The 26,904-nt window shown below is 39.1% G+C and overlaps 2 protein-coding genes across 8 annotated transcripts; both read right to left on the bottom strand.

Annotated features, from left to right (window-relative positions):
* Nucleotides 1–628: 628 nt before the first annotated feature.
* Nucleotides 629–25,109, bottom strand: LOC120736511 (C-C motif chemokine 3-like). 2 transcript variants are annotated; one of them, XM_040036712.1, is made up of 3 exons: nt 24,958–25,109; nt 24,461–24,578; nt 629–1,547 (listed from the first exon to the last, which is right to left on the bottom strand). In XM_040036712.1, the coding sequence occupies exons 1-3, from the start codon at nt 25,022–25,024 to the stop codon at nt 1,466–1,468; spliced, it is 267 nt and encodes an 88-aa protein (XP_039892646.1). In that variant the 5' UTR covers nt 25,025–25,109; the 3' UTR covers nt 629–1,465. The 2 variants fall into 2 exon arrangements, with proteins under 2 accessions (XP_039892646.1, XP_039892656.1); XM_040036722.1 differs by lacking the exons at nt 24,461–24,578; nt 24,958–25,109 and adding exons at nt 1,698–1,815; nt 4,137–4,297.
* On the bottom strand, nt 6,457–17,356 carry LOC120736498 (C-C motif chemokine 4-like). Of its 6 annotated transcripts, none has more exons than XR_005696520.1 (7): nt 14,713–17,353; nt 14,199–14,260; nt 13,970–14,054; nt 13,781–13,886; nt 10,324–10,492; nt 7,846–7,963; nt 7,676–7,686 (listed from the first exon to the last, which is right to left on the bottom strand). XR_005696520.1 is itself a non-coding variant. In XM_040036679.1 (3 exons), the coding sequence occupies exons 1-3, from the start codon at nt 10,388–10,390 to the stop codon at nt 7,545–7,547; spliced, it is 327 nt and encodes a 108-aa protein (XP_039892613.1). In that variant the 5' UTR covers nt 10,391–10,598; the 3' UTR covers nt 6,457–7,544. The 6 variants fall into 6 exon arrangements, 1 of the variants encoding a protein (XP_039892613.1); XR_005696521.1 differs by lacking the exon at nt 14,713–17,353 and adding an exon at nt 14,555–14,706; XR_005696518.1 differs by lacking the exon at nt 14,713–17,353 and adding an exon at nt 14,555–14,706 and having other exon boundaries at nt 13,970–14,260.
* Nucleotides 25,110–26,904: the final 1,795 nt, after the last annotated feature.

The following is a 26,904-nucleotide window of genomic DNA, read 5'->3' as shown; positions in this document are numbered from 1 at the left end:
GCTGTGTGAGGAAATCCCAGCAGATCTGATGTGCTTGAAATACTCAGACCAGCCTCTCTGGCACTAACACATTCTGATGCTCACTTTGAACTTCAACACTTCGTCTTAATCACGTCTACATACAATGAACTGCTGCAAAAATTACATTTAACATCCAAAATAATCATGATAAAAGGTAAGATAAATTATTAACATAAATAAGCACAAGTAGAGGATCGTCAAAGTCTGCAAAATAACTTAAATAGCATCAGCATCTAACATGGTTTTCTTTTCAAAAGTAATCTCCACTCCTCCTATTCATTTATGAATATGAAAATAAAACCTTTAAAAAAAATCTGACCTGCTAAATAAAACACACTTAGCAGCACCACATAGTCTGTTCAGTTTTCACACTGCACTTGTGTAAGAAAGCATTTGTGCAGATAGACAAGTTTAACTTTCGAGCAGCTCAGAAAAGTTTTCCCTTTTCAGATAATGGGTTTGTAAAATGTCTTCTTAGTCCCATAGTGCACATTCACCTTCACCTGTACAAACTCTACTAACAAAACTTTTATAACCAGCATTCGGATCAATTTAAAAAATTAGGCCATTAAAACACACTTTTACATTCACAGTCAGAGTCGTTTAGTTTTATGAAGTTCAACTTTAATGAAGAATAAAGCAGAGCGATACGGAGTGATTTATAAATGCTTCAGATATACTGTAGCTGCATAACAATGAAGACAGTGAAAAAAATGAAAATGATGGAAAAATGATTTACTACTTGTTATATATACAGCTGGATCCAAAAGTATGAGAACATCTCTAATTTGTGGACAATTTTCATCTGAATCTGGAAATAATCTGAAAGTCTGAGGAATCAAAACCATTTAAAACTGTTTTTAACTCTGCGTTAGAGATTAGTGCCAGGAAAATGAGTGTGTAAGGAGATAAATAGCAGAGGAAGTGAAACCACAGTGGATCAAACCTGCAAGGAGACTTTAAGTCTGGAGGTGGTTTTGTATTTCTGTGGTTCTTAAGCACTTTCACTTTGCTGTAATATCATTTACAGATGATCAAGGACGGAAGACATGTCATGAAGTGCCACAGTCGAGCTCACGGAGTGCTTTAGAATGACCCGTTGTTAAGTATATTTGATTTCATTCACCTGTGGCAACAAGACTGAAAACACCTGAATTAAAGCGTCCCAATACTTTTGTCCATATACTAAATACTGAAATTAATTTATCTGAGGTTTAAAATTTTACCCAAATAGTTAAACTGAATTTGTGATTTGCAAACATTTGAAAACACAGAAAAAATAAATTCATTCTCTCTTCATTAAAAGTTACAGTATTTAAGCGAGTAAGTTATGCAGAGGTTTGAAACTGCAGCATTGCCTCAAGTCTACAAAGCAGTTTTATGCAGTGACCGATGATTTCTGGCTTGTGACATTTATTGGAGCCATGGCAGATTTTTGATGCATTTATTGTGCTCTTTTGACAAATTCTCTCACTGCCCACTCCTCATCCTGTTTCACACAGAAAAGCCTTTTGGGTGTCTCGATCCTGCAGAAAAATCAGTATCATTATTTTGCTCTCATATTCACATATTTTACTGTCAATAGCAGAGGTACAGTTTTGATGTGAATGATCATACATCACTTACTTGGCAAATATTAGTGATCGTATCAAAGAGACAATGAAAAACAAACTTACACAAATGCTGGTGTGGAGCACTGACTGTGAGTTTTGTTGATGGAGACGATGTTCGCCTTTGGGATGCGTTTGTCAAAGAATTCAAAACAGCAAAAGTCAGGTGAATTCACTGCCTTAGCTGTAACAGAAAAACAGGGATTACTCAGTGCTGCGTCTGCTTCTAATGACTTCTCCAACATGTAAAATAAAAAACCTACAATTTCTCGAGTTATGTGTTGAAAAATATTCATATCCTGTAAAAACTGGGAAAAATCCAACACGAGTGCAAAACAGAACACATAAATAAGAAATCCTGAGTAAGAAAAATATTTTAAACACTTACTAATTGTTATTAATAAGTTTTAATTGTTGTTAATTATGAATCTGACAGAGTAAGTAAAGTAAGTGTTCAAAGTTTATTTATTAAGCGCTTTTCACAAACAGGTGGTCACAAAGCGCTGTACACAAAAGGCTAAAATAAACAAGAACATTAGTAGCTTAAATAGACAATACAAAAGATAAAATAAAATACGGTAAGGTTAATAGGTAGTTTTAAAATAAAATAAAAAAATCAGTAAAAAAAACTAAATTCTCAACAGAAATCCTGTTTAAACAGAAACGTTTTTAACCACAGAGTAGTTGTGGTGGTAGACTGTTCCACTGTTCTTGGTGCCACAGACTGAAACGCTCTGTCTGCTCTAGTCTTTAGTCCCGAACGGGGAACAACCACCAAACTCTGAATCTGGGAATGGAGACAACGAGCAGTAGTGTATTTTAAGCCGAGATAAATCATCTGGGGTCTGGGCATTTACTGCTCTGTATGTTAAAACAAGAATTTTAAATTGAATTAAAAAATATATTGGGAGCAAATGTAAAGAATATAAAATAGGAGTGATGTGAGCTTGCTTGCTAGAATGTGTGAGAAGACTGGTCGCAGCATTTTGTATAGCTTGCAGGAGAGAAAGAGATTATTTGTCCAAGCTGGTAAACAGGACATTACAATAACCTAAACGTGATGACACAAATGCATGAAGAATTTTTTCTAGTTCAGCTGAGAAGACCATATGTCGCAATTTAGAGATGTTCATTAAATAAAAGAAACAGAAACGAGACAAAGATTTTACATGCGAGTCAAGGCCCAGAGGAGAATCAAATATTACTCCAAATATTTGACTTAGCAGTTGGACAGAAAGAAGCAAGAACCTGATTGACTCAGTAACCTGAGTTAAGCAGTGGACATGGGTGGACAACCTATCTAGTTGATGAGGTTTAAAAGACATATATATCTAAATGTCATTGGCATAGAAATGGTAAGAAATGTCACTAAAAGATTGATTAATGCCAGCTAAAGGAAGAACTTAGAAAGAAAATAATAATGGACCCAAAACTGAACCCTGTGGAACCCCACATGTTAGGGAGGCAATGTTAGAGGAGAACCCGTCTGTTCTAACAGAGAAGGTCCTAAAAGATAAGTAGGAAGAAACCAGTCTAAGGCAAAGCCAGATACACCAGCCAAAACTTCATATCGAAGGCTGCACTGAGATCAAGCAAAATGATCACAGACTTATTCCCCACATCAGAAGCCATTAAAAGATCATTATAGACCCTCCAGGATTGCCGTCTCAGTGAAGCGCTGCCTCTGAAAGCCAGACTGAAAACGGCCAAGAATCTGTAATCTGCAGCCTGATGATTACAAGTAGAGTTGGCATCAAGATTCTGTTTCTTCCGTAGAGGAGTTACTGTGTTTAAAATAGGATGGAACATGACTTTGTCTCAATAGCTGTAATTGGAGAAAAAGAAATACATGACCCAGGGCACTGAGGCCATCTACATAAGGGGAGTCAATCGCCTTATTAACAAAGTAATTGAGAAAAGTTTACATCAGAAAGTAGCACAGCATTCTGAGTTGGAAATAGAACCAATAACGCTGATAGTCTCAAATAATACTCTTAGTATTGGGGTAAAATATAATTAATAAAATTCATGAAATAGTGACTTTTTAAAAATACTTTTATTTGCTCAGGCTTTCTTTAATAATGAGAACGTGATAATAATAATAATAATAATAATAATAATAATAATAATAATAATAATATCCAATCATAATCCATTATTTTGTGCCACTATTCTCAAATCAGGTTGCAGGAAGACGAAGCAAAGAAGCCCAGACCTGTTTCTCAAGCCGATCTTTACCCCTCAAGCTCGGGTCTTCTACCAAACACCTGGGACCTTAAGGGTCCTGTGCAGTATCTTTGCTGTTCCTAGGACTAGGCTCTTCTGGACAGAGATCTTTGATTATCACTGGGACCCTCCACATCTTCTCAAGCTCCTTTGTTAGCCCTTGGTATTTTCTCGAGCAAATAGTCATTTGATCATTTCCATTTTTCCATTTTGGTTTTAATCATGAAAATGCAGAAAATTTAGCGCTCACAGTAGAATAAAGTAAGCTAGAAGACTTACAGGTATCACTGTGGTGAACAGTGAACAGCACGAGCAGAAGTCCCACTGTCAGGCTGAGAGTCTTCATGTTGACTTCACTGTAGACCTGATGATCCTGATGTTTCAGAAGGTGTCTGAAGTGATCAGTCCGAACACCCCGCTTTAAGTCACGTTCTCATCTGCACATCGAAACTAATTCTACGAAAAGTGGAAAAACAATCAACAGCCCCAGATGGTTAATAGATTGGATTTTTCTGCAACATGAGATAACAGGAAGTTTCAGAATATCAATCTGATTATCTGATAAAACAAGCTGAAAAAACCCAATGAGTGTTCTACAAAGTCCTTACAATGCATGCAGTATCTTTATCTCATGTCTCAAACAACGCAGATTAATAGGTCAGGCTGTAAATAGTACAGTATAATTTGATGATAAATTCAATTAACAGGGATCTTTTTGTGGTTACATGTCTTCCATCTTATGGTTTTAGAAATTGTCGAGCAAAGACTAACGGCCTCGGCAAGTTGCTTGAAGAGTTATACCAGATAGACAGAAGGCAACTGAACTCTACTGAACCATCCAAGCTATACTATCAGTGGCAGGGGGACAATGTGAGAACAGCCACACCAAGGCAGTACACTGCGCAATACTGGATGTGGTGTACAACACTAGAGGCCAACTTCAAGCCAGTGGCACAACTTACCATAAAGTGTGGGATGTACCAAGGAGATGGCCTGTGAACACTGCTGTCCTGCATAGATTTGAACCCCCCTCAGTGCAACCATTAAAAAGACTGGCTATGGATACCGACTACAGAAAGGAGCAATCATCAGCCACCTCCTCTGCATGGATGACATCATGCTGTATGCCAGGAACAAGACATTGATTCACTGATTCCACCACGAGGATCTACAGCAGGGGTCGGGGAACTCCAGGCCTCAAGGGCCGGTGTCCTGCAGGTTTTAGACATGTCCTTGATCCAACACAGATGATTTAAATGGCTAAATTACCTCCTTAACATGTCTTGAAGTTTCCAGAGGCCTAATTATTTGACTCAGGTGTGTTGACCCAAGGTTAAAAGCTGCAGGACACCGGCTCTTGAGGTCTGGAGTTCCGCACCCCTGATCAGAGCAACGACATCGGAATGTCAGTCGGACTGGAGAGGTGTAGTCGGAGGGTAATGAAGAGAGGGAAGGTAGTCAGAAGTGAGGTGATTGTACTACCAGACGGTAACATTACAGACATCGAGGACAGCTACAGATACCTAGGAATCCCACAGGCAAATGGGAACTAAGACGAGGCCACTTAGAAAGCCGCACCTAAGAAGTCCTGAGGAGTCAGCTGAATGGAAAGAACAAGATCCAGGCAACCAACACCTGAGTTTTTAATACATGGGAGAATGGATCTAGGATTTGATGTTGTTTACATCAAATCCTGAACCTACCATCTGAATGTCGCAGCTAAAATCTAAACACATCACACCAAGCAACATTTATCAAATCGTCTATTGTCTCATTTTGGTGAGTCAGAACAAATTTCAGTCTAATGTTAATTTTTGTAACTGATATGAGTGACATTAAGTGGTTTTGCAGTGGTTATTTGAATAACTGTTCGATTTCTATCAGCTCAAATCAGTCTATTTTCCTCTGGCCTTCACAAAGTATTTTCTCCCGGTAAACCGCTGCTCACTGGATATTTCCTCTTTATCAGACCATTCTCTGTAAACCCTGGAGACCCTAAAGTTTGGGATAATTCAAGTAAATCAGCCATTTATGAAATATTCAGACCAGCTCGACTGACACCAACAACCACACCACATTTAAAGTCACTTAAATCTCCTTTGGCTGATTGGATGATTAGATATGAGTTGAACAGCAGATATGGTGCAAAATGTAGTTTGATTGGTTTTGGTCATATACAATCACAAGGAAGTCATTTTTAAATGCTTTTCAACAGAAATGTTTGATACTACAGATCATTTTACCTCAATTGCAAGAAATGGAAAGGTCACTGACTGTTTGACTGAAAGATTAATGTTAAAAGTTCAAATGTGTTAGTAGACACAGAGGATCGTCAATGTCTACAAAGTAACTGACATCATGACATGCTCTTCCTTTAAAATGCCCCACCTCTTTATGGGAACTGTAAAGAACCGCAGTAACATTCTCACCACTCCGTCTCCCACATGGAAAATATACAATTTATAAATATGTCACATTGTGCACATTCACCTTCAACTGCTTCTATTAACACATTTTCATAACCAGCATACTTATAAATTCCAAAACAAAGGCCACAGCATGAAAACACTTTTACATTCACTGTCAGATGGAGTCGTTGAGCTTTGTGAAATGAAACTTTAATGAAGAATAAAGCAAAATAATAAAGAAAGACATACAATCTTTTTAGATACACTGTAGCAGCATAACAATAACACAGTGAAGACAAATGATCACATGATTTGATACATGTTATACGTAGCTAGATCCAAAAGCCCGAGAACACATTTAATGTGTGCAAAACTTTCATCTGAACCTGAAAATAATCTCAGAGTCTGAGGAATCAAAAATATTTGAAATTGTTTTTAGCAATCACTCTCAGAGATTAGAGCCAGGAAAACAAGGGCCTTTGTAAGGTGAGGGAGAGATACCACAGTGGATCAGACAGTGAGAGTTTAAGTCTGGTGGTGTTTCCAGACCCAGAGCTGAACACCTGATGTGAGTCAACTGCACCCTGACTGAGGGCAAGCAGTGATCCATTCTTCAGAGATGTGCTCCAACAGTGATGTAGATCTTTGTGGAGAGGAATTCACACTGCAGCAGGATATTGAAGCCAAACACACCTCAAAGCTTTGGAGAGCTGCTTAAAGAAAGCCTAAGAGTGCTGAACATAAACTTTGCTCATCAAATGAGGCTCTTTGAGACACAGTCACATCAACCTGGGTCAACATGGCTTAAGGGGAGGTAGGCGGTGTGGAATACTATATGGACAAACGTATGGGGTCACCTACACATTACACCTACAGGCCATGAAAACCCACATCACAATTTTAGTTCCAGAAGAGGAACTCTGGAGTTTCTTAGTCACCAAAACATTGGAGACTTTTTCAGCACTCTGTCTTTGCACTCACTAACCCTGCCATCTAACTTGATGTCGTCTGGCACTTCATGTGGTTCTTCAATGCTCCCATCTTACAGTAAGACCACCTTCAGATGATTATGGGATATTAATGAGGGAAGACACTTTATCAACTGAGTTTTACATACTGGATTAACATAATTCCCAAATTATGAAGTTGATATTGTGATAATGTAAAAAAAAAAAAATTGAAATCAGCATAAAATAAATGTTCTCTATATTCTGCAGCTGTAATTAAGCAGGTAAAGAATAAAGGGGTTAAAATTCCAGCAACAGTTTACAAAGCAACTTCATGGAGTGAAAGCATTTTGTGATTTTTGAAGTGTTAATTGTAGCATTGGTTCAATTTTCGCTCTCTCTTCTTTAACAAATTGTTCCATTGCCCACTTCACAGTCTGCTTCACACAGAAAAGCGTTCTGGGTGTCTTGATCCTGCAGAAAAATCAGTATCATTATTTTGCTCTCATATTTACACATTTTACTCTTAATAGGAGAGTTATGCTTTAATGTGGACGATTATACATTGCTTATACATGACTTCTTGGTAAACATTAGTGATCGAATCAAAGAGACAGTGAAAGACAAACTTACACAAATGCTGGTGTGGAGCATTGTCTGTGAGTTTTCACGATGGACACGATGTTCGCCTTTGGGATCCGTTTGTCAAAGAAGTGAAAACAGCAAAGGTCAGGTGCATTCACTGCCTTAGCTGTAACAGAAAAACAGGGATTACTCAGTGCTGCGTCTGCTTCTAATGACTTCTCCAACATACCAGATATAAATAAGGTTCATGCTCATCAGGCAACAAAAATACAGTCTTTAAGTCTGACGTCATTAGCTGTTTCTGGGTCCAAACTCTCCCCTTCAAACGAACACTGTGGCATCACTGAGAGTTACAAACTGTCTAAATTCTTTCATCTGTAAAAAAAAATCATCAGCGTTGCTGCTTTAACAGGCGTAACAATTAAGTTTAACATCCAGGCATCCATGAAAACAGGATTTATAAAGTTTAATGGAGTTCAAAGTTAGCTCGATAGTTTCCATCCAAATATAACATACTATGTTCTGACTGAGGGATTTCTGAATAAATTAAAACATACAGCTCTGCTGTCACTTCCGACATAAATGAAGACAGAAAACTAAGCAACAGCGACGTTTGTAGGGTTACTGAAGTTGAGGTTGGCTGGTATATAATGATGTGCTACGTGATCGCTAGCTACACAGCTACAGTTAGCATAATATAAACACAAACACAGTGAAGCTGGAGGATGAACGCTAACTTTTTTTTCCACTGATGAAAGTTAATGTGAGGGTTCCCGATGGTTAGGGACAAATGCAATTGCATGGCGGGATGCTTCAAATGGACCAAACTTTAGCCAGGAGAACAACAGAGATATTCCATCCACAATACGAGGTTTGTCATTAATATGCTGCTGCGTGGGCTGGGTTGTAGTTACATTGTGTGGTTTTAAAAACTGAGCTTTAAAAAGAATAGTGGTCATAAAAACCAAGAGAGGCCGACAGTGATCACTGACTGTTTTCAGGGCCTTGTTCAGATTAAATAGAACAAAATATAAAGGATAAAAAAAAAAAAATGTTAAAAACACAACAGCCTTAATAAACACAGAGTATTTTGGACCTAGAAGCAGGGTTCATGCAGTGTTGCCAACTCCTCAGTAAGGAAAATCACTATTAGCTGTCCTAAAAGTCTCTAGAAATTGCTAAATGATGTCATGGCTTCATTTGCATAATTGGTCATGCTTATGTAATTGTAACCACGCTGTAGGAGAGAGAAATAACATAGTGGACAAGACATAAAGTGAGTAAAAAACACCCTAAATGCATTTAGAATATATTTAGAACTACAAGTTAAATTTCTTTTAGCATTTGTTGTTTACTTTATTGTCACAACTCCAACCCTCCCCCTTTATCTTGCTTGGGACTGGGAAAAGTGACACAAAATAGGCACTCTGGCGGAGATTTTTTTTTTTAATGAGCGGGTAGTTTTAAACCTTGTGATCTACAATAAGTAATAGTAAAAGAAGAACTGACTGCGTAACAGTCTATATAGTTTTCACATTTTTAACCATATGTATAACCTGTTATATAGCCTGTACATAGCTTGTTCACTCACTACAGCTATAGCCTGAACATACACTTATAGTATATTCATAACATACCTTCATACCATGTACATTGTAACATACCTATAATAGATCCATATTATGTAATATCTATATTATTGCTAAAGCACTTTCTGGATGGATGCAAACTGCATTTGTTGCCTTGTACTTGTGACATGTGAAATGACAATAAAGTTTCATTCTAATTCTAAAACTCGCTAAATATAGTGACAAAGTCACTAAGTTGGCAACTCTGGGTTCATGCGTCATCACTGCAAAAACAATTTTAAAAAGTCTTGTTCATCCTATTGGTCCAATTGAGCTAGTTAACTAGCTTTAAAAAGCATTATTTGTAAATACATAAATACCTTATTTATTGATTTTAATTAGTCAAACTCTAAAAAGGGTCGAAACTCCTGCTAGTCTGCTTACTTTGCCACACTACGCTAGCTAGCGTTTAGCGTCAGTGTTATGTAATTTCTTTATTCATATATATATATATATATATATATATATATATATATATATATATATATATATATATATACACACATATATATATATATATACACACATATATATAAACACACACACACACGTGTGTGTGTATGTGTGGGTTTTTTTTAAATTTATAAACAAAACCTTTTTTCAGTGGATACGGCTATTCACTGATTAAATTTACTTTAGGGTAAGGCCAATGCTACCTGTACATATACAGACAGTGAAAAAATATACTATGATAATTCTTTAAGGCACGGTAAGATGCTGGAAAATTTTATCCGCTTTTTTAATTAAAAAAAAATTAACTAAATGTTTGTGCAAAAATCGCACAGATAGATGACAAAATAACCAACATATAATTTCTCATGGCAAGATAACATGTTCGGAATTACTCATATTTTGTGTGTGAAAACAAGAATACCTGGGAAAAATCTAACAGACTTACAGGCATCGCTGGGGTAAACTGCAAACACCATGAGCAGCAGTCCCGCCGTCAGGCTGAGAGTCTTCATGTTGACTGCACTGTAGACTTGATGATAGTGATGTTTCAGAAGATGTCTGAAGTGGCCTCCTGAGCTTTAAGTTGCTTTCTCATCTGCATATTCAGTGCAGTTCTAAGGAAAGTGGAAAAATGATCAACAACCCTGAAGGTGGTTAATAGATTGGGTTTTTCTGCAACATAAGACAACAGGAAGTTTCAAAGACTCAATATCACTCTGATTATCTGATAAAACAAGCTCAAACAAACCACTTCATCTTCTACAAAGTCTGTACGATGCGTACGATGCATGCACTGCATGCATACTTGTATCTCAACTCAGAGTAGTAGGTCAAGGTGCAAATATTAAGCTATAATTAGATGGTAAATTCAATTAACAGGGATCTTTTCATGGTTCATTCATTCCTTTGTTTCCCATTAAACCTCTTCTGTCATTTCATAATTTTCCTCAGTACTCCTTAATCATCAATTTCTGCACAACTGTCCTTCATTCAGGCTGCAGTGAAGGCTGCAGCAGATTCACGAGACAACACGTAAGACATCTGCTCATGCCTGATGTATATCAGTTCAGGTTACACAAATCATTTTCTGCAAAGAATATATGTATTATGGATGTGTTATGTTTACATGTTGCACATTTGTCTGAATGCTAGCTGCAGAAACATTTCAAGCTGCATTGGAGGCACAGTTATAACTGATCCCACCTCATAGTTTTAAGCAACTACAAGCACTCTATTTAAAGTTAGAGAAAGACTGTGGCTTTGATTAAATGTAAACACATTCAATGTTCATGCTGGGTACTTTTTTGTTTGTTTGTATTACAGACCACAACAATGCTGACCTTTAACCAGGGAACTGCAATAGAAGATTTAAAATGCTAACGTTGTGACCCGCTCAGTCTGATTCTGGGCGTTTCTTCATGTTAAAAATGTCATGTCTCCTTTGTTTTGAATTTCTTTCTCTCCTCCAAGTCGATTATTGTGTAGAGTTTTGGATTTGGTATATTTTTCATTTTTGTGTGTGAATTTAGACATATGCAAATTCAAAAGTGAAGGCCCCACAGCCACGTGATCTGAGGTTTCCTAAGACATATCAAGCAGGGTGCTCCCAGAATGGTACAAAATACACCCTTGGTTGGAATGTTCCCAGAGTAGAGACTCTTGTTACTGTGTATTTACTTCAGCTGTGGGATATCGTCATTGGGAGAAAGCAATGTTTAAAGTCAGTGGGTTCTGTTAAACTCTGATGACTGTAATGTATGGCGCTTGCCATCGCCAGAAGCAGGTGCTTGAAAACAAAACATACAGTAAGACAAAAGCAGAAATTCTAATCTTCACTGCTACTAAAAACATAGCTCAGAGTGGTCACAGTGTGCTGACTCAAATAAAAGGGGAATTTTCCTAGAAATGCTAAACATGATAAGCAATCATGACCCTGTGGTTAGGAGGAGACTGGAACAACAAGCAAAAAATATTTTGTACACCAGCAAAACAACCCAAATTCTGTCATGTTTGGCTGAAATGGTTGCTGAGGAGAAGTTAAAGAAGCTAAAGAGAGTGCACAGGTTCAGTCATTGTAGATGAGTCAAAAGATGCCATTGAATCAGAGCAAATTTCTTTCATATTTAAATACTAGTATAATCAGGGGTGCACAAAACTGGTACACAGTTACGCATGCATGACAAAAATTAGGAACGCATAGTGACACTTGTGTTACCAAGCACCTTTGCGTTCTTGACCATGTCATTTAACCTTACACATGTTGCTTGTCACCATCTAAATGTCCAAAAAACAACAGACATTAAGTCGCTTCTTTGGCATTTCGCCACCAGCTGAGAAACACCACCTCTTCGGGTTTTTGGGGGATGTTGCTAACTCCGGGTCCGATAACAGGCAACCCACCCACAGTAGATGTGCTCGGTGTGAGGTCTCACAGCAAGCTATCAAATACGGTGCATTTCTCGGCTTTTAAAAAAAAAGAATGCTATGCGTCACCAGGCGTTTCATCAGATTCTAGGTGTTACTTCCTTTGACAGTATCACAGTATCACCTTAAAGCACTTGTTGCAGGCTGCTGAGTTTGCATATTTTGCTGTGAAGTACAGCCAGACTTCAACCGCTTCGCCTTGGGCATTTTTAATCTGTAGCTTTGCTCTAAAAGAATGTACGTACCTGGACCCGCCTACTATCCTCGGAAACGTAAAATGATTGGCTAGAATTCAAAGTGTATGACATCTCAGGAAAAAAAAGCACAGAAAAAAAGCACCAAAATGTGCGCTGCTTTTCGGTCTGGTTACTACCGTTTATGTTAGAACCGGTGCCATCATGGCACCGGATACCGGTACCCATCCCTAGTTCAGAGTGAGTGCTACAAAGAGGAAATAAAGTGTATTCAGGAAGGAATCACGATTTCCCCCTCAAGCAGTCTCTGGAAACTGCATCCTATTCTAGATGGTAATGGACTCTTAAGAGTTGGGGGCCGAATCATACAATCTGAACTGGGCATCGACACCACTCACCCTCTCATCCCTGCCCGACACCACTCACCCTCTCATCATCCCTGCCCGACACCACTTGGGAACGCTCTTAATACGGCACTATCACGACACTGAAACACCAAGGAAGACATTTCACAGAAGGTGCAATTAGAGCTGCAGGGTTCTGGATGGTAGGGGCCAAAAGGGCTATCAGCACAGTGCTTTTTAAGTGTGTCACATGCAAGAAATTGAGAGGAAAAGCGGAATGTCAGCAAATGGGAAACTTACCATCTGAACGAATGCAAGTTGCACCCCCCTTCACATATGTGGGTGTAGACGTGTTCGGGCCATGGGACATTGTAACCCGGCGCACGAGAGGAGGACAAGCTAGCTCTAAAAGGTGGGCCGTGATGTTCTCATGTCTGTCAACAAGAGCAGTCCATATCAAGTTGATCGAATCAATGAGCACAGACAGCTTCATAAATGCTTTAAGGCGGCTTTTTGCAATCAGAGGCCCGGCAACCCATCTCCCGTTTCTGCTCTGTGACAGCTCGTACTTTTCCTTTTTCTCCCTCCCTCGCTCACAGGCACATAACAGGTATGGCAGTCCATTCTCCCTGCAGCACGGACTACACTGCCCATGAGGCTACATTCTTTAGGGCGATGCCTGCAACACTCTGCCTATTGCCTTCATAAAAAACATTTCTTCACGTCATTATGAGACGCGAGATTGAGACACAGGCATTTGAACCTCTTAATACATGTTTTGTTTGGGTTTCCACCGGCGTGGAATTACCAAAAACAGAGGGCATAGCCGAACATATGAAACAGGAAAAGACCGCCGTGTAATCCCTTTATTTCAACAAAGTAACTGTATTCTGAATACCACCCTTTTAAACGGTAACTGTAACTGAATACAGTTACTCACATTTTGTATTTTAAATATGTAACGACGGTACATGTATTCTGTTACTCCCCAACACTGTCCATGACTAGGGATCTTCACCAGGAAATCAGGGATGGGTCCACGGGATCTAAACACAGAGTGAACACGTTAGAACGAAGGCACAGATATAGCCTTCAGAGTCTAATACTACGAGAGCGGAGATACACTAACGTGAGTCACGCAACAATCCGGCGATGAATGGCTGCCATCCCTCTGCTTAAATGCTGGTAGCATCAGTGAGAATCAGGTGTTTCCACTTCACAGGTGAGTGGGCCGAGGGCATGGACCCGCAATAATTTCCGCCCCGGCGAGAGAGAGAGAGAGAGACAACAATGCAGCTGATCAGCTACCTGCTGATCCACCAACACTTGTAGTTTACAAAACAACTTCAAGTGTGCACCTTTGGGATCCATTTGTCAAAGAAGTGAAACGAGCAGGGGGCAGGTGATTTCACTGCGTTAGCTGCAACAGAAAAACAGGGATTACTCAGTGCTGTGTCTGCTTCTAATGACTTCTCCCACATATCAGATATAATTAAGGTTAAATGCTCATCAGGCAACAAACACAATTTGTTATATCTTAATAAAAGATTAAGTTTGAAGGCTCTTATTTTATGTCTTGGAGCAAGATTATTAAGCAAAGACATAAAAGATAGAGATACATAGAAAATATAAAAACAAAAAATCTGTCTCAATGAAGGACATGCTGAACATGTGACCACACTTTTTCCGCAAGGATTCAGAGTAAGAAAATTACAGTGAAGAACTTCCAGCCCACTTGAGATCAGCATTGGTCTTCATGACCATGAACTTATATGAGTTTGATGTCCTCGCTCTGTCTCACTCTGTGTCTGAATGAAGAGAAAGACAGAAATTCAAAAACTGATCTAACACAAGTACAAGTAGCAGACTTACAGGCATCGCTGTGGTAAACGGTGAACAGCACGAGCAGCAGTCCCACTGTCAGGCTGAGAGTCTTCATGCTGACTTCACTGTAGACCTGATGATGACGTGTCTGAAGTGATCGGTCCAATGACCACGCTTCAAGACACGTTCTCATCTGCATATTTAAACGAATTCTAAGAAACTGGGAAAAATGATCCACAACCCCAAAGGTGGTTAATAGATTGGGGTTTTTTTCTGTACCATGAGACAACAGTTTCAGGGACTCAATAAATCCGATAAAACAAACTCAAACAAACCACTCATTATTTTACAAATAAATACATGCACTGATAATGCATGCATAGTCCCAACCTTCACTTTCTGCACAACTTTCCTTTACTCAGGCTGCAGTGAAGGATCTACTGCAGGGGTGGGGAAACTCCAGGCCTCAAGGGCCGGTGTCCTGCAAGTTTTAGACATGACCTTGATCAAAAACAGCTGATTTAAATGGCTAAATTACCTCCTTTTTCATAGGCCTGGTAATGAACTAATCATTTGATTCAGGTGTGTTGACTGTGATGGGAAATTTCTTTATCTTATGTGTGACAAAGTGGGTGAGAAGACCATTTGTCTATATTCTTAGTTAACATTCTTGTTTTGATTTAACCATATTTCACATGTAATCTGCAATAGGCAAACATCTACTATCCCGGGTTTGTTTATGTTTTGCACTTTTACAGATTATATAATATAACATCTTGGTTTAAATCAATTCATACAAGTTTGTTAAGTTAAGAACTTACCTTGCCTACCTGTCTTGCAGAAACAAAAGGAGGAAATGTAGTTTTACTTCCTGCTTTATACCTTCTGGGTTCATCTGAGGTCACAGGAAGAGACCAAGTGCAGAAGGGGAAGAACTCTTATAACTTAATAAAGTTGATTTTAGAGGGTTTATGGAGAAATAGATTTATTGTTGTAATATGTATTGATTACACCACAGAGTTTATGTTGCCAGTAAAGAGGAGTAGTAGAGGTTTGAATATAATCATGTTCATCTTACCTACCTACTGAATGGAATAGTCCGGAGGAGAAATTGTTTGGTTAAGTGGACTATTTAAGCAGAAGAACTCAGGTGTTTTGGGGAAAAAGGTTCAGGTCAGTGTAGCTGTGTGCAGGTTGACCTTAATTTCCGTTGATTTAAGTTCAGTTATGTTTATTTGAACTGAGTTATAGAGTTGAGTTTCTTATTTGTTTCTTTGTAAATATTGTTGGGCCACAAAATGGTGAATAAATCACTTGCTACACTGGACAGCATCAGTCTCCTGCACTTCTTTGACCGCTTAAGTCGAGTCCTACCACATTATGTATTTATCTAATGTACTTTTGTATTTGTTTTTTAGTTATATACATATAGGATAGCATCACAAATGTGTCTTTATGCTTTATCACACCTTCACAGTGGGGCCATTGTAATAGGCCAGAGACATCCAGGCACCTGTGTGCGGGGGGGGGGCTGTTGCTCATTTCTGGGGGGGAAAGGGAGGTGATTGCTGGTGGTTATTCTCTCTGAAGGGAAGGTTTCAAGGATGAGCTGAACTGGCAGGTATAGAGTGACGCGATGTGCTCTGGAATTCTCTTTGTCTCTGAGTTTTGCCAGTTTGTATATAAGATATCTATCATTAGAGACCATTGTTGTCTCCACTGCAGTGTATATAATAAACTCCACTTCAAAAGACGCTCACTGAGTGTTTGCAGGTTACTTGAAATTTTCACGACATGACCCAGGGTGATATCTAAAACCTGCAGGACACCGGCCCTTGAGGCCTGGAGTTCTCCACCCCTGATCTACAGCGTCAACATTGGAATGTCAGCCGGACTGGAGAAGTGTAGTCGGATGGTAACGAAGAGAGGAGAAGTAGTCAGAACTGAGATGATTGTACTACTATACGGTAACATTGGAGACATCGAGGACAGCTACAGATACCTAGGAATCCTACAGGCAAATGGGAACCAAGATGACCTGCCTTACCTGCAAAGGGTAAGACAAGTCCTGAGGAGTCAGCTGAATGGAAAGCACAAGATCCAGGCAATCAACACCTACGCTTGAGTTTTTAATACATGGGAGAATGGATGTAGAATGTTGTTTACATCATATTTTGAACCTACCATCTGAATGTTGCAGCCAAAATCTAAACACATTACACAAAGCAACATTTTTCAAATCTTCTATTGTCTAATTTTGGTGAGTCAGAACAAATTTCAATCTAATGTTAATTTTTGTAACTGACGAGTGACATTAAGTGGTTTTGCAGTGGTTATTTGAATAACTGTTCGATTTCTATCAGCTCAAATCAGTTTATTTTCCTCTGGCCTTCACAAAGTATTTTCTCCCAGAGAACCGCCGCTCACTGGATATTTCCTCTTTTTCAGACCATTCTCTGTAAACCATAGAGACCCTAAAGTGTGGGATAATTCAAGTAAATCAGCCATTTATGAAATATTCAGACCAGCTCGACTGGCAAATAACAACCACACCACATTCAAAGTCACTTAAATCTCCTTTGGCTGACTGGATGATTAGATATGAGTTGAACAGGAACAGTACACTGTAAAAAAAAAAAAAAATCCTAAAAAAACATTAATATTCCGGCAAAATAATACCAGAAAATAACTTTCATAAAAATACGGTTATTTTCAGTAATGACAATACAGTTTGTTGCCCTAATTTTACATGGGATTTTGCCTTTTTCAAGTGCTTTTAAACATTAAATTAAGAACATTTTAATGTGATTAAACAATGAAATTACCTATAAACAAGGTCAATAAATGCGGCAATATGAATAATAATACTTAAATGTACAGAAATATACAGTTAACTTAAATAATAATAATAACAGATTGCATTTATATAGCGCTTTTCGAGACCCTCAGAGCGCTTTACAATTCCACTATTCATTCACTCTCACACTGGTGGAGGCAGCTACAGTCGTAGCCAGAGCTGCCCTGGGACAGACTGACAGAGGCGAGGCTGCCATATCGCACCATCGGCCCCTCACCAGTAGGTGGTAGGTGAAGTGTCTTGCCCAAGGACACAACGACCGAGACTGTCCAAGCCGGGGCTCGAACCAGCAACCTTCTGATTACAAGGCGAACTGCCAAATCTTGAGCCACGATCGCCCTAAGTAACAACGATAATAATTATTATTTCATGTAACCAACTAACCAACCAGCTCACACCAGGATTTAGTTTGAGTTTGCACAGTGAGAAAATTACAGTGAAGAACTTACAGCTCACTTGAGATCAACATTGGTCTTCATGACAATACACATCAGTGACGCTGACATCATGGCTATCTCACTCTGTGATTGAACAAAGAAAAAAACACAGAAAATTCAAAGAACTACTGCTGCAAAAACAAGAAACAAGGCCATTTTCCACTGGAAATGGTTACACACTAATTAAATTTATTTTAGGTAAGAAAAACCAAAGAAAAAAATGCTTGTGCAAAAGTCAAAGAGATACATGACAAAAATAACCAACATATAATTTCTAATGGCAAGATAAGATGCTCAGGATTACTCATATTTTGTGCGTGAAAACCTGGGAAAAATCTAACACAGACTTACAGGCATCGCTGTGCTAAACTGCGAACACCACGAGCAGCAGTCCCACCGTCAGGCTGAGTCTTCATGTTGCACTGTAGACCTGATGATGCTAATGTTTGAATGATGACTGATTTTGTCTGAATTCATCAGTCCGTTCACCCCGCTTTAAGTCGCTTTCTCATCTGCATATTCAGTGCAGTTCTAAGGAAAGTGGAAAAATGATCAAGAACTCTGAAGGTGGTAAATAGATTGGGTTTCTTGCAACATGAGACAACAGGAAGTTTCAAAGACTCAATATCACTCTGATTATCTGATAAAACAAGCTCAAACAAACCACTTCATCTTCTACAAAGTCCGTACGATGCATGCACTGCATGCATACTTGTATCTCAACTCAGAGTAGTAGGTCAAGCTGCAAATATTAAGCTATAATTAGATGGCAAATTCATTAACAGGGATCTTTTCATGGTTAATTAATTTTCTCCATAAACCTCTTCTGTCATTTCAGAATTTTCAGTACTCCTTAATTATCAATTTCTGCACAACTTTCCTTCATTCACGTAAGACATCTGCTCATGCCTGATGTATATCAGTTCAGGTTACACAAATAATTTTCTGCACACAAAATGTTAAAAATGCATTTGTGTATTGATACTCACTTTTGCACACAATAACATCTGTTTTGGATGTTTTATGTTGCATATTTGTCTGAATGCTAGCTGCAGAAACATTTCCAAGCTGCATTGGAGGCACAGTTATAAATGATTCCACCTCATGGTAGTGACTAAAAGTAGCAAAAAAAAAAAAAAAAAAAGCACTCTATTTAAAGTTAGAGAAAGACTGTGGCTTTGATTGAATGTAAACACATTCACTGTTCATGCTGGGTACTTTTCTTTGGGGGTTTTTTTTTTTACAACAGACTACAACCATGCTGACCTTTAACCAGGAAACTGCAATAGAAGATCTAAAATGCTAACGTTGTCTGATTTTGGGCGTTTCTTCATGGTAAAAATGTTATGAGTGCTCCTTTAGTTTGAATTTCTTTTTCACTCCTCCAAGTCGATTATTGCGCAGAGTTTTAGATTTGGTATATTTTTCTTTTTTGTGTGTGAATTTAGACATATGCAAAATTCAAAAGTGAAGGCCCCACAACCATGTGATCTGAGGTTTCCTAAGACATATCAAGCAGGGTGCTCCCAGAATGGTACAAAATACACCTTTGGTTGGAATGTTCCCAGAGTAGAGACTCTTGTTACTGTGTATTTACTTCAGCTGTGGGATATCGTCATTGGGAGAAAGCAATGTTTAAAGTCAGTGGGTTCTGTTAAACTCTGATGACTGTAATGGACGGCCCTTGCCATCGCCAGAAACAGGTGCTTGAAAGAGTGGTCACAGTGTACTGACTCAAATAAAAGGGGCATTTTCCTAGAAATGTTCAATGTGGAAAGCAATCATGACCCTGTGCTTGTCAGGTCCCAGCATCCTCGTGTCGCAATATCATGGACAGATTGCTGTTTTGTTGTGTGTACTAGAAGAGATCTCTTCAGAGACCAACAGAGAGCTGTAGGAGCAAGGGGCATTCTGGTTCAGATGGGTCTGAATTTTGTTGGAAGCCTTACACTCTGAGTGGCTTTAACATGTTAGCAGAAATGCTTCAGTCCGAAAACTGTTGACCTGTCTAAGGCTATAAATCTAGTTGAACTGCTTAAGGAGACAGTGGTTCATTACTCTACTGAATCCTTCTTTGATGACCTGTCGACTGATATTGTGGGAAAAAGAAAGCAAGAAAACTTAATGATTCTCTTGTCTCACTTCTTGCCTTGGACCGCATGCAGACCCACACAGCAAACGATGTTCAGAATCAAAAAATGTTCTCCAGTTATAGATAGTATGATGGAAGAAATGGAAAAACACTTTTCTATCCTGAGCTGTAATATTATGAAAGGTGGTCAGGCTTGAGGTGACTGTTGTTGTGATTTGGTGCTGTAAAAATAAAATTGAACTGAATTCACTAGTGAACCCTGTTGGTGAAAAACAGAAAACACCAGCATTTTTAGACCATGTTCACATATGGCTTCTTCTATGCATGATGGAGCTTTAACCTGCATTTGCGGATGCCACAGTGAGTTGTGTTCATGGACTGTAATTTGTGGAAGTATTCTTGAGCACGAGCACTAAATTCCATGAGAGAATGCATCCATGATGTTAATCTCCTGTTCCATCACATCATGAAGGTGCTCTATTAGATTGAGATCTGGTGACTGTGGAGGCCATTCGAGTTGAAGAAACCAGTTGGGGAGATTTCACCTTTCTGACATGAGGCATTATTCTGCTGGAAGCTGCAATCAGAAGATGGGTACACTGTGGTCGCAATTAAGGGGCCCAAAGTTGGACAAGAAAATATATCATAATATACCATTGTTATGGCCCTGTCCATAATCTGTTTTGGTGGTTGTTTCCTTTGTCTGTGCCTTTAAGTCTTTGCAGGTCCCTGAGTGGATGAGCTGACGGCTGCCGATTGGTCCGGCGATCATGTGGTCGCATTCAAAATCCCTCCACCAGCAGTTGTCCCGGGGGCAGCCACTGACAGCAGCAGCAGACCTGACCCTGGCCTCCAAAACCTGAGACATTTGTGCCTGTGACTTTGTGCGACTTTTCTCAGTTCTGTATATAGTGTGTACATTAGTTTTCATTGTAAATAGCACATTGTAAATAGCACTGCAACAGAAGGGGTGAGCTGCCTTATTGTTTTTCCTTGCACTGTTTTCTCCTGTTTATTTCAGTTAGGGAGTTAGGTGTAGCGCTTGTCTTTTGTTTGATGTTTGATTTCACATAGGGTTTTAGATAGCACCTCCTCCTGACTTAGCTTGTTTTGTTTGTTATTTTGGCCTTTGTTCACCCCGGAGCTTCATTTTTGCAGTGTAGTGAAATAAATCACCATTCACTAAGACATTGGTTTTCCCTCTGTGTATGGTTTTGGGGACCAGGGCGGGGCAATCTTTTCAAACTTATGTTGCGTTCCTGTACCCCTAGACTGGGGCGTAACAACCATATCATCAAAAGTCTACCCACATAGCAAAATTGTTATGGCCCGGATCTGGCCCATACAATGTGCTTACACATTGCCCACATACCGCAAAGGATGACGGCCCTTTGGTGGCCCAGATCTGGTTTGCCAGAGGTGGCCCACACATGGGCCAGCACAAGGCCAGTTGCAGACACACTGCTGGCCCTGTGCTGGCCCAAGATGTCAGCCTAATGTGTACCTTAATCAAGCCATGTAATAACAACATGTGCCGGAACATGATAGTGCAAAAGTAACATGACAAAACTCTGTTCCGACTGTGAATGGACTGATTCTTATATAGTGCTTTTCTACTCTCCCAGATTACTCAAAGTGCTCTATACAACAATCCACATTAACACACTTCCTAACTACATTCATACACATTCACTGTCTTGACATGCAGTCTGGAGAAGCCAGGAAACAAACCACTAACCTTCTGATCAGTAGGTGACCTGCTCTACCTCCTGAGCTGCAGCCACCCAATGGTAAACATGAGTAAACCCTCACTAGGGTTTTAGATAAAGTGTACACTCACAAACCTGTCAAACCTGCGGAGGTTTAAGTGCCTGGCTTAAAACAGGACATATTAGCTGCATTTAACCTTCAGTTACTCTTTATATAGTTAGGTAGGAGTCAGACCATGTTTCTTTTTAGCTGAAAAACCTTACACCAGGTAACCTGCAGTGTCTAAAACGCGTTTTCCGACAACGTTTGCTACCCTACAATCCGTCCTGCTCAGTAGTAAATTCAGTGACATTTGACCATCTTGTTGCTCCCATTGAAATGTATACAGCCTATTTAAAATCAAAAACTTAGAATTGTCCGCAGCCTGCTGTTGTTACCACTGTCCTGTTTGAAATGGATACTAACTAGCTAACTGACTGGATGCCCATTAACCTTATAACTCCTGTTGTGCGTGTATGTGTGTGTGTTTGTGTACAGAGAGACAGCCAGGTTCATAATGGATATAAGGAAGTTTTTACAAAAAAAGGAGCCACATTCAGGTAAAAGTGTAAGATCAAATGATCCGTCAACCAAGAATAATGTTGGATCAGTGTTTCAATGTTTATATCTTTTATTAGATGTTCATGTGGTTTGGTTATTTGCCTTTTGGTTGAAAGTACACTGAGAGAGGACTTTTTGTTAGTGATCTTAATAGAATTTTTTTCATATTAATGTAATTTTTCATCTAATTGAATACAATCTATTTGTGTATGATTGTCAGTCCAAAGAAGGAGAGAGGAAAGAGGGAACGTGAGGAGAAAGTACAAGGTCAGGAAGAACCAGGTAAGAAAACAGACAGGGAACAGTGACGGGCACAACAGAAACTGTTAAACTGACAAAGAGAAAAAACTTAATTTTACTCACACAATCTGGAAGTTGTGTTCTCCCTATATTAAAGCTGCTGTACAGAATCTGCGAAACAAACTGGGTTGAAACATTTTTGACCCTCTTTAACAACATTCCAACATAACAATATAATTGATAAAACCTCAGTCAGTAATAGGTAGGCCAACATTTGGACCGTCCAGTTGTCTGTATGACTGCCGCAGTATGTACATCACATTTGCACACTATCAGAAAGTGCCAAACAGCCCTGGTGGAGTGAGGAGCTGTAAAGAGAAGCAGAAGCTCTGTTTATATTCTAAAAATGTTTTAAGCTTGTTTCAAAGATTCTGTACTGCAGCTTTAAATGTTTTCCAAAAGCACACATACACTTAACTTATCAGTGTTTCTCAAACTTTTTACAGTGTGTACCACCTGATAAAAATGTCAAGCTCTCCCAAGTACCACTATGAAAGCATGAAAGTCATAAATCTTACGACACAAAATTATTATTATTAAATTAGTAAAATTAGCATCTGCAATAAAGATTTTTTCATACATTGTATACATTCTACCACAGGCAAAGTTGCCTTCATTTTTATAGTTTTTATTAATATTTTGTAATAATTTATTCTGTTTTGGGAGTATTTTTATTTATCTTTATTATATTATACATACACATTAAAAGTGAATCTCTGTCCAAAAAATGCACTCAGTTTACTTTTTACTCACTATGAGCATCATTCATTATTCTCCCCCAGTAATTAAGGTCAGGATGTGTATTTTTTTATTCCAATCCATTCTTCTTTAGCAGCATTTAAATAACCTTTATCAGATTTGATGGTTTTGTTACAGACTTTTCAAAAAAGTGTTTTGCTTTTCTTTCACAAATGTGGGGATTAAATTGTGTTAAAATGCACAAAACAGTGATGTCATGTTTTGTGACGAGGACCCAAGCACAGAGAGACTTGATGAATTTAAGAAGCTTGTGATTTAATAAAGAAATTTGCTGACTTGCACAGAGATGGTAAAATTATGATGACTGATAATGGAGACTAAGACAACAGACGATGAGGACAGGGAGGATGCAGGGGTTTAAATGCACCAAAGTGACAGTCAGAGAGAACTCGGGACAACATTTAAGGATGCAGGGACTGAGAGAGACAGGTTTATCTTGCCTGGCTGGGCAGCTCTCTGGGTGCTCAGCACCCCCAAAGCTCTGATCCTAGAATCGCCCCTGGGTTCAGGGGCACCTGACACCACACCCTGCACCCGCTACTCCACCCCTCCCCTGCAGCTGAGCCACAAACCACACATACTTTTACATTCACTATCAGATGAAGTCGATGAGTTTTGTGAAATGAAACTTTAATGAAGAATAAAGCAAAACAACACAATGTGAAAGAAAAATGATTTCAATTGCATAGTGAAAGAAAATTATAAAATAATTCAATACATGTTTTAACATATTGTTGCATTATAAACTTTCCTCATCAGATGAAGCTCTTTAAGACATTGTCATATCAGGCTGGGTCAAAATCTCTTTTGGTTGTCAAATTGTTCTTTTGCCCACTCTGCAGTCTGTTTAACACACAAAAGCCTTTTGTGTGTCTTGATCCTGTACAAAAGTCAGTATCATTATTTTGCTCTCATATTCACACATTTTACGGTTAATAGCAGAGTTACGGCTTCAATCTCAACGATTATACATTGCTTATACATGACTTACTTGGCAAACATTAGTGATTGTATCAAAGAGACAGTGAAAGACAAACTTACACAAATGCTGGTGTGGGGCATTGTCTGTGAGTTTTCACGATGGAGACGATGTTCGCCTTTGGGATCCGTTTGTCAAAGAAGCGAAAACAACAAGAGTCGGGTGAATTCACTGCCTTAGCTGTAACAGAAAAACAGGGATTACTCAGTGCTGTGGCTGCTTCTAATGACTTCTCCAACATACCAGATATAATTAAGGTTAATGCAACTAAATACAATCTGTTTTATCTTGATGAAAGATACAGTTTAATGGCTCCTATTTACGTTAAAAAAATAAATATGTCTCAGTGAAGTACATGTCGAACATGTGACTACACTTGTTTACACGAGGATTCAATCTGACTTTTAATTGCAGTAAAGAATTTAAGATCAACACTGGTCTTCATGACCATGAACTTATATGAGTTTGATGTCCTCGCTCTGTCTCACTCTGTATCTGAATGAAGAGAAAGACAGAAATTCAAAAACTGATCTAACACAAGTACAAGAAGCAGACTTACAGGCATCGCTGTGGTAAACGGTGAACAGCACGAGCAGCAGTCCCACTGTCAGGCTGAGAGTCTTCATGCTGACTTCACTGTAGACCTGATGATCCTGATGTTTCAGAAGATGTCTGAATGATCGGTCCGATCACCCTGCTTTAAGTCGCGTTCTCATCTGCATATTCAAACCATTTCTTAGAAACTGGAAAAATGATCAACAACCCCAAAGGTGGTTAATAGATTGGGTTTTTTTCTGTACCATGAGACAACAGGAAGTTTCAGGAACTCAATATATCTGATAAAACGCTCAAACAAACCACTCGGTGCTCTACCAATAAATACATGCACTGATAATGCATGCTTAGTCCAATCATCACTTTCTGCACAACTTTCCTTTACTCAGGCTGCACTGAAAGTCGACAGTAGAATCGCGAGACAACATTTGAAACATTTGCTGATATCTGATGCATTTGTATATTGATACTCAGTTTTTCCACACAATAATATGTAGTATGGATGTATTATCTTTACACCTTGTATATTTGTCTGAATGCTAGGTGCACCATATTTCCAGGCTATAGCCATTTGTCAATATACACTGACAGCAATCAGAAAGGCAGCACTTGAGATGTATTCAGCGCCAGTTCGTCAGCTACCTAACTGTGGTAAGCAGGCCTCCAGAACCTTACACTTCTAACCTGCAAAGTAAGCTTCAAATTCAGAAACCATCTCTTCGCTGCCACATTTCCACGCTGTGTCATTGCTTATCTCTCTGTTTATAATAAAGCTTGTGAAAAACCCTCCGCCTGTCTTTTGATTTGGGTCCCCACCCACATACTGGCCTCCGGGCCCCGTTGACAATAATGAGTGTTGGTTTGTTTTCAGTTTCTCTCTTTCCCCCATCTTGATCATTGGGTGGAGATTGGATATCTGATTCTTCAGCCAAACACATCAATTATCATCTACTTCATCAACGGCAGTGTGGTAAGATCTGCTATGCGCGTCTCTGCATAATATTCTGCCTCCAAAGAGGAGTGTAACAGGCCTCTTAGTTCTTTAAGTGTTCTTGCTCTTACGTGCTCTCCTTGTTTCTAGTGGTTCTTCTGCTGACTGAAGAGCCTCCTGTTCTTAGTCCTTATCAGCATACAAGCAAGCTGTTTTTAAGGGGATACTACAGATTGTTTTACCTTAACATTAAAAAATAGAAAGGTCGTTTATTGTTTCACTGAAATAATAATGGTAAAAGTCAATGTAAATTAGTAGAAATACCTTCATGTACCTTCATGTCAGAAACTCCCCACTACATATCCACACTGTGTCATTGCTTATCTCTCTGTATGTATTATTATTTTTCTTATTATTTATTATTAAGCTTGTGATCAACCTTCTGCCAGTGTCTGGATCCCTCCCACGTACCCGGTGCCCGTTGACAATAATGAGTGCTGGTTTGTTTTCGGTTTCTCTCTTTACCAAGTTGGTCATTGGACGTAGATTGGATTCCTCGTTCTTCAGCCGAACACGCCTGATTATCATCTACATCATTAATGTCAGTGTAATAAGACCTGCTGTGCTCGTCTCTTGCCTCCAAAGAGGAGTGTAACAGTCCAAACCGAGTTCTCCAAGAGGCTACCTTGTGTTCTTGCTTTTACGTCTCCTTGTTTCTAGTGGTCCTTCTGCCGACTGAAGAGCCTCCTATCTCCAGTCCTCATCACCATGCAAGCAGCTACACTCATCAAACCAATCTGAATTACCTTCCTCAAATTCCCCATTGGCCTGCTCACCCTCCAGTGGTAACATTTACGTGGATTTCAAACAGCATTTTGTTCCTCTGGAAAACTCCAAAAATCTTGGGATGCTTTGTAAAATGTAAATAAAAATGAAATGCAATGATCTTTAAATCTCATACACACATACTGTTATTGTCCTCTGGGCACCCTCATTATTCTTAGTGCCAGTTGGTTGTAT

Source organism: Simochromis diagramma, unplaced genomic scaffold (genome assembly GCF_900408965.1).
Source record: "Simochromis diagramma unplaced genomic scaffold, fSimDia1.1 OVJJ01000333.1, whole genome shotgun sequence".
Taxonomy (NCBI): Eukaryota; Metazoa; Chordata; class Actinopteri; order Cichliformes; family Cichlidae; genus Simochromis; species Simochromis diagramma.
Note: the sequence above shows the minus strand (reverse complement) of the source record. Positions and strands in the feature narration are given on the sequence as shown.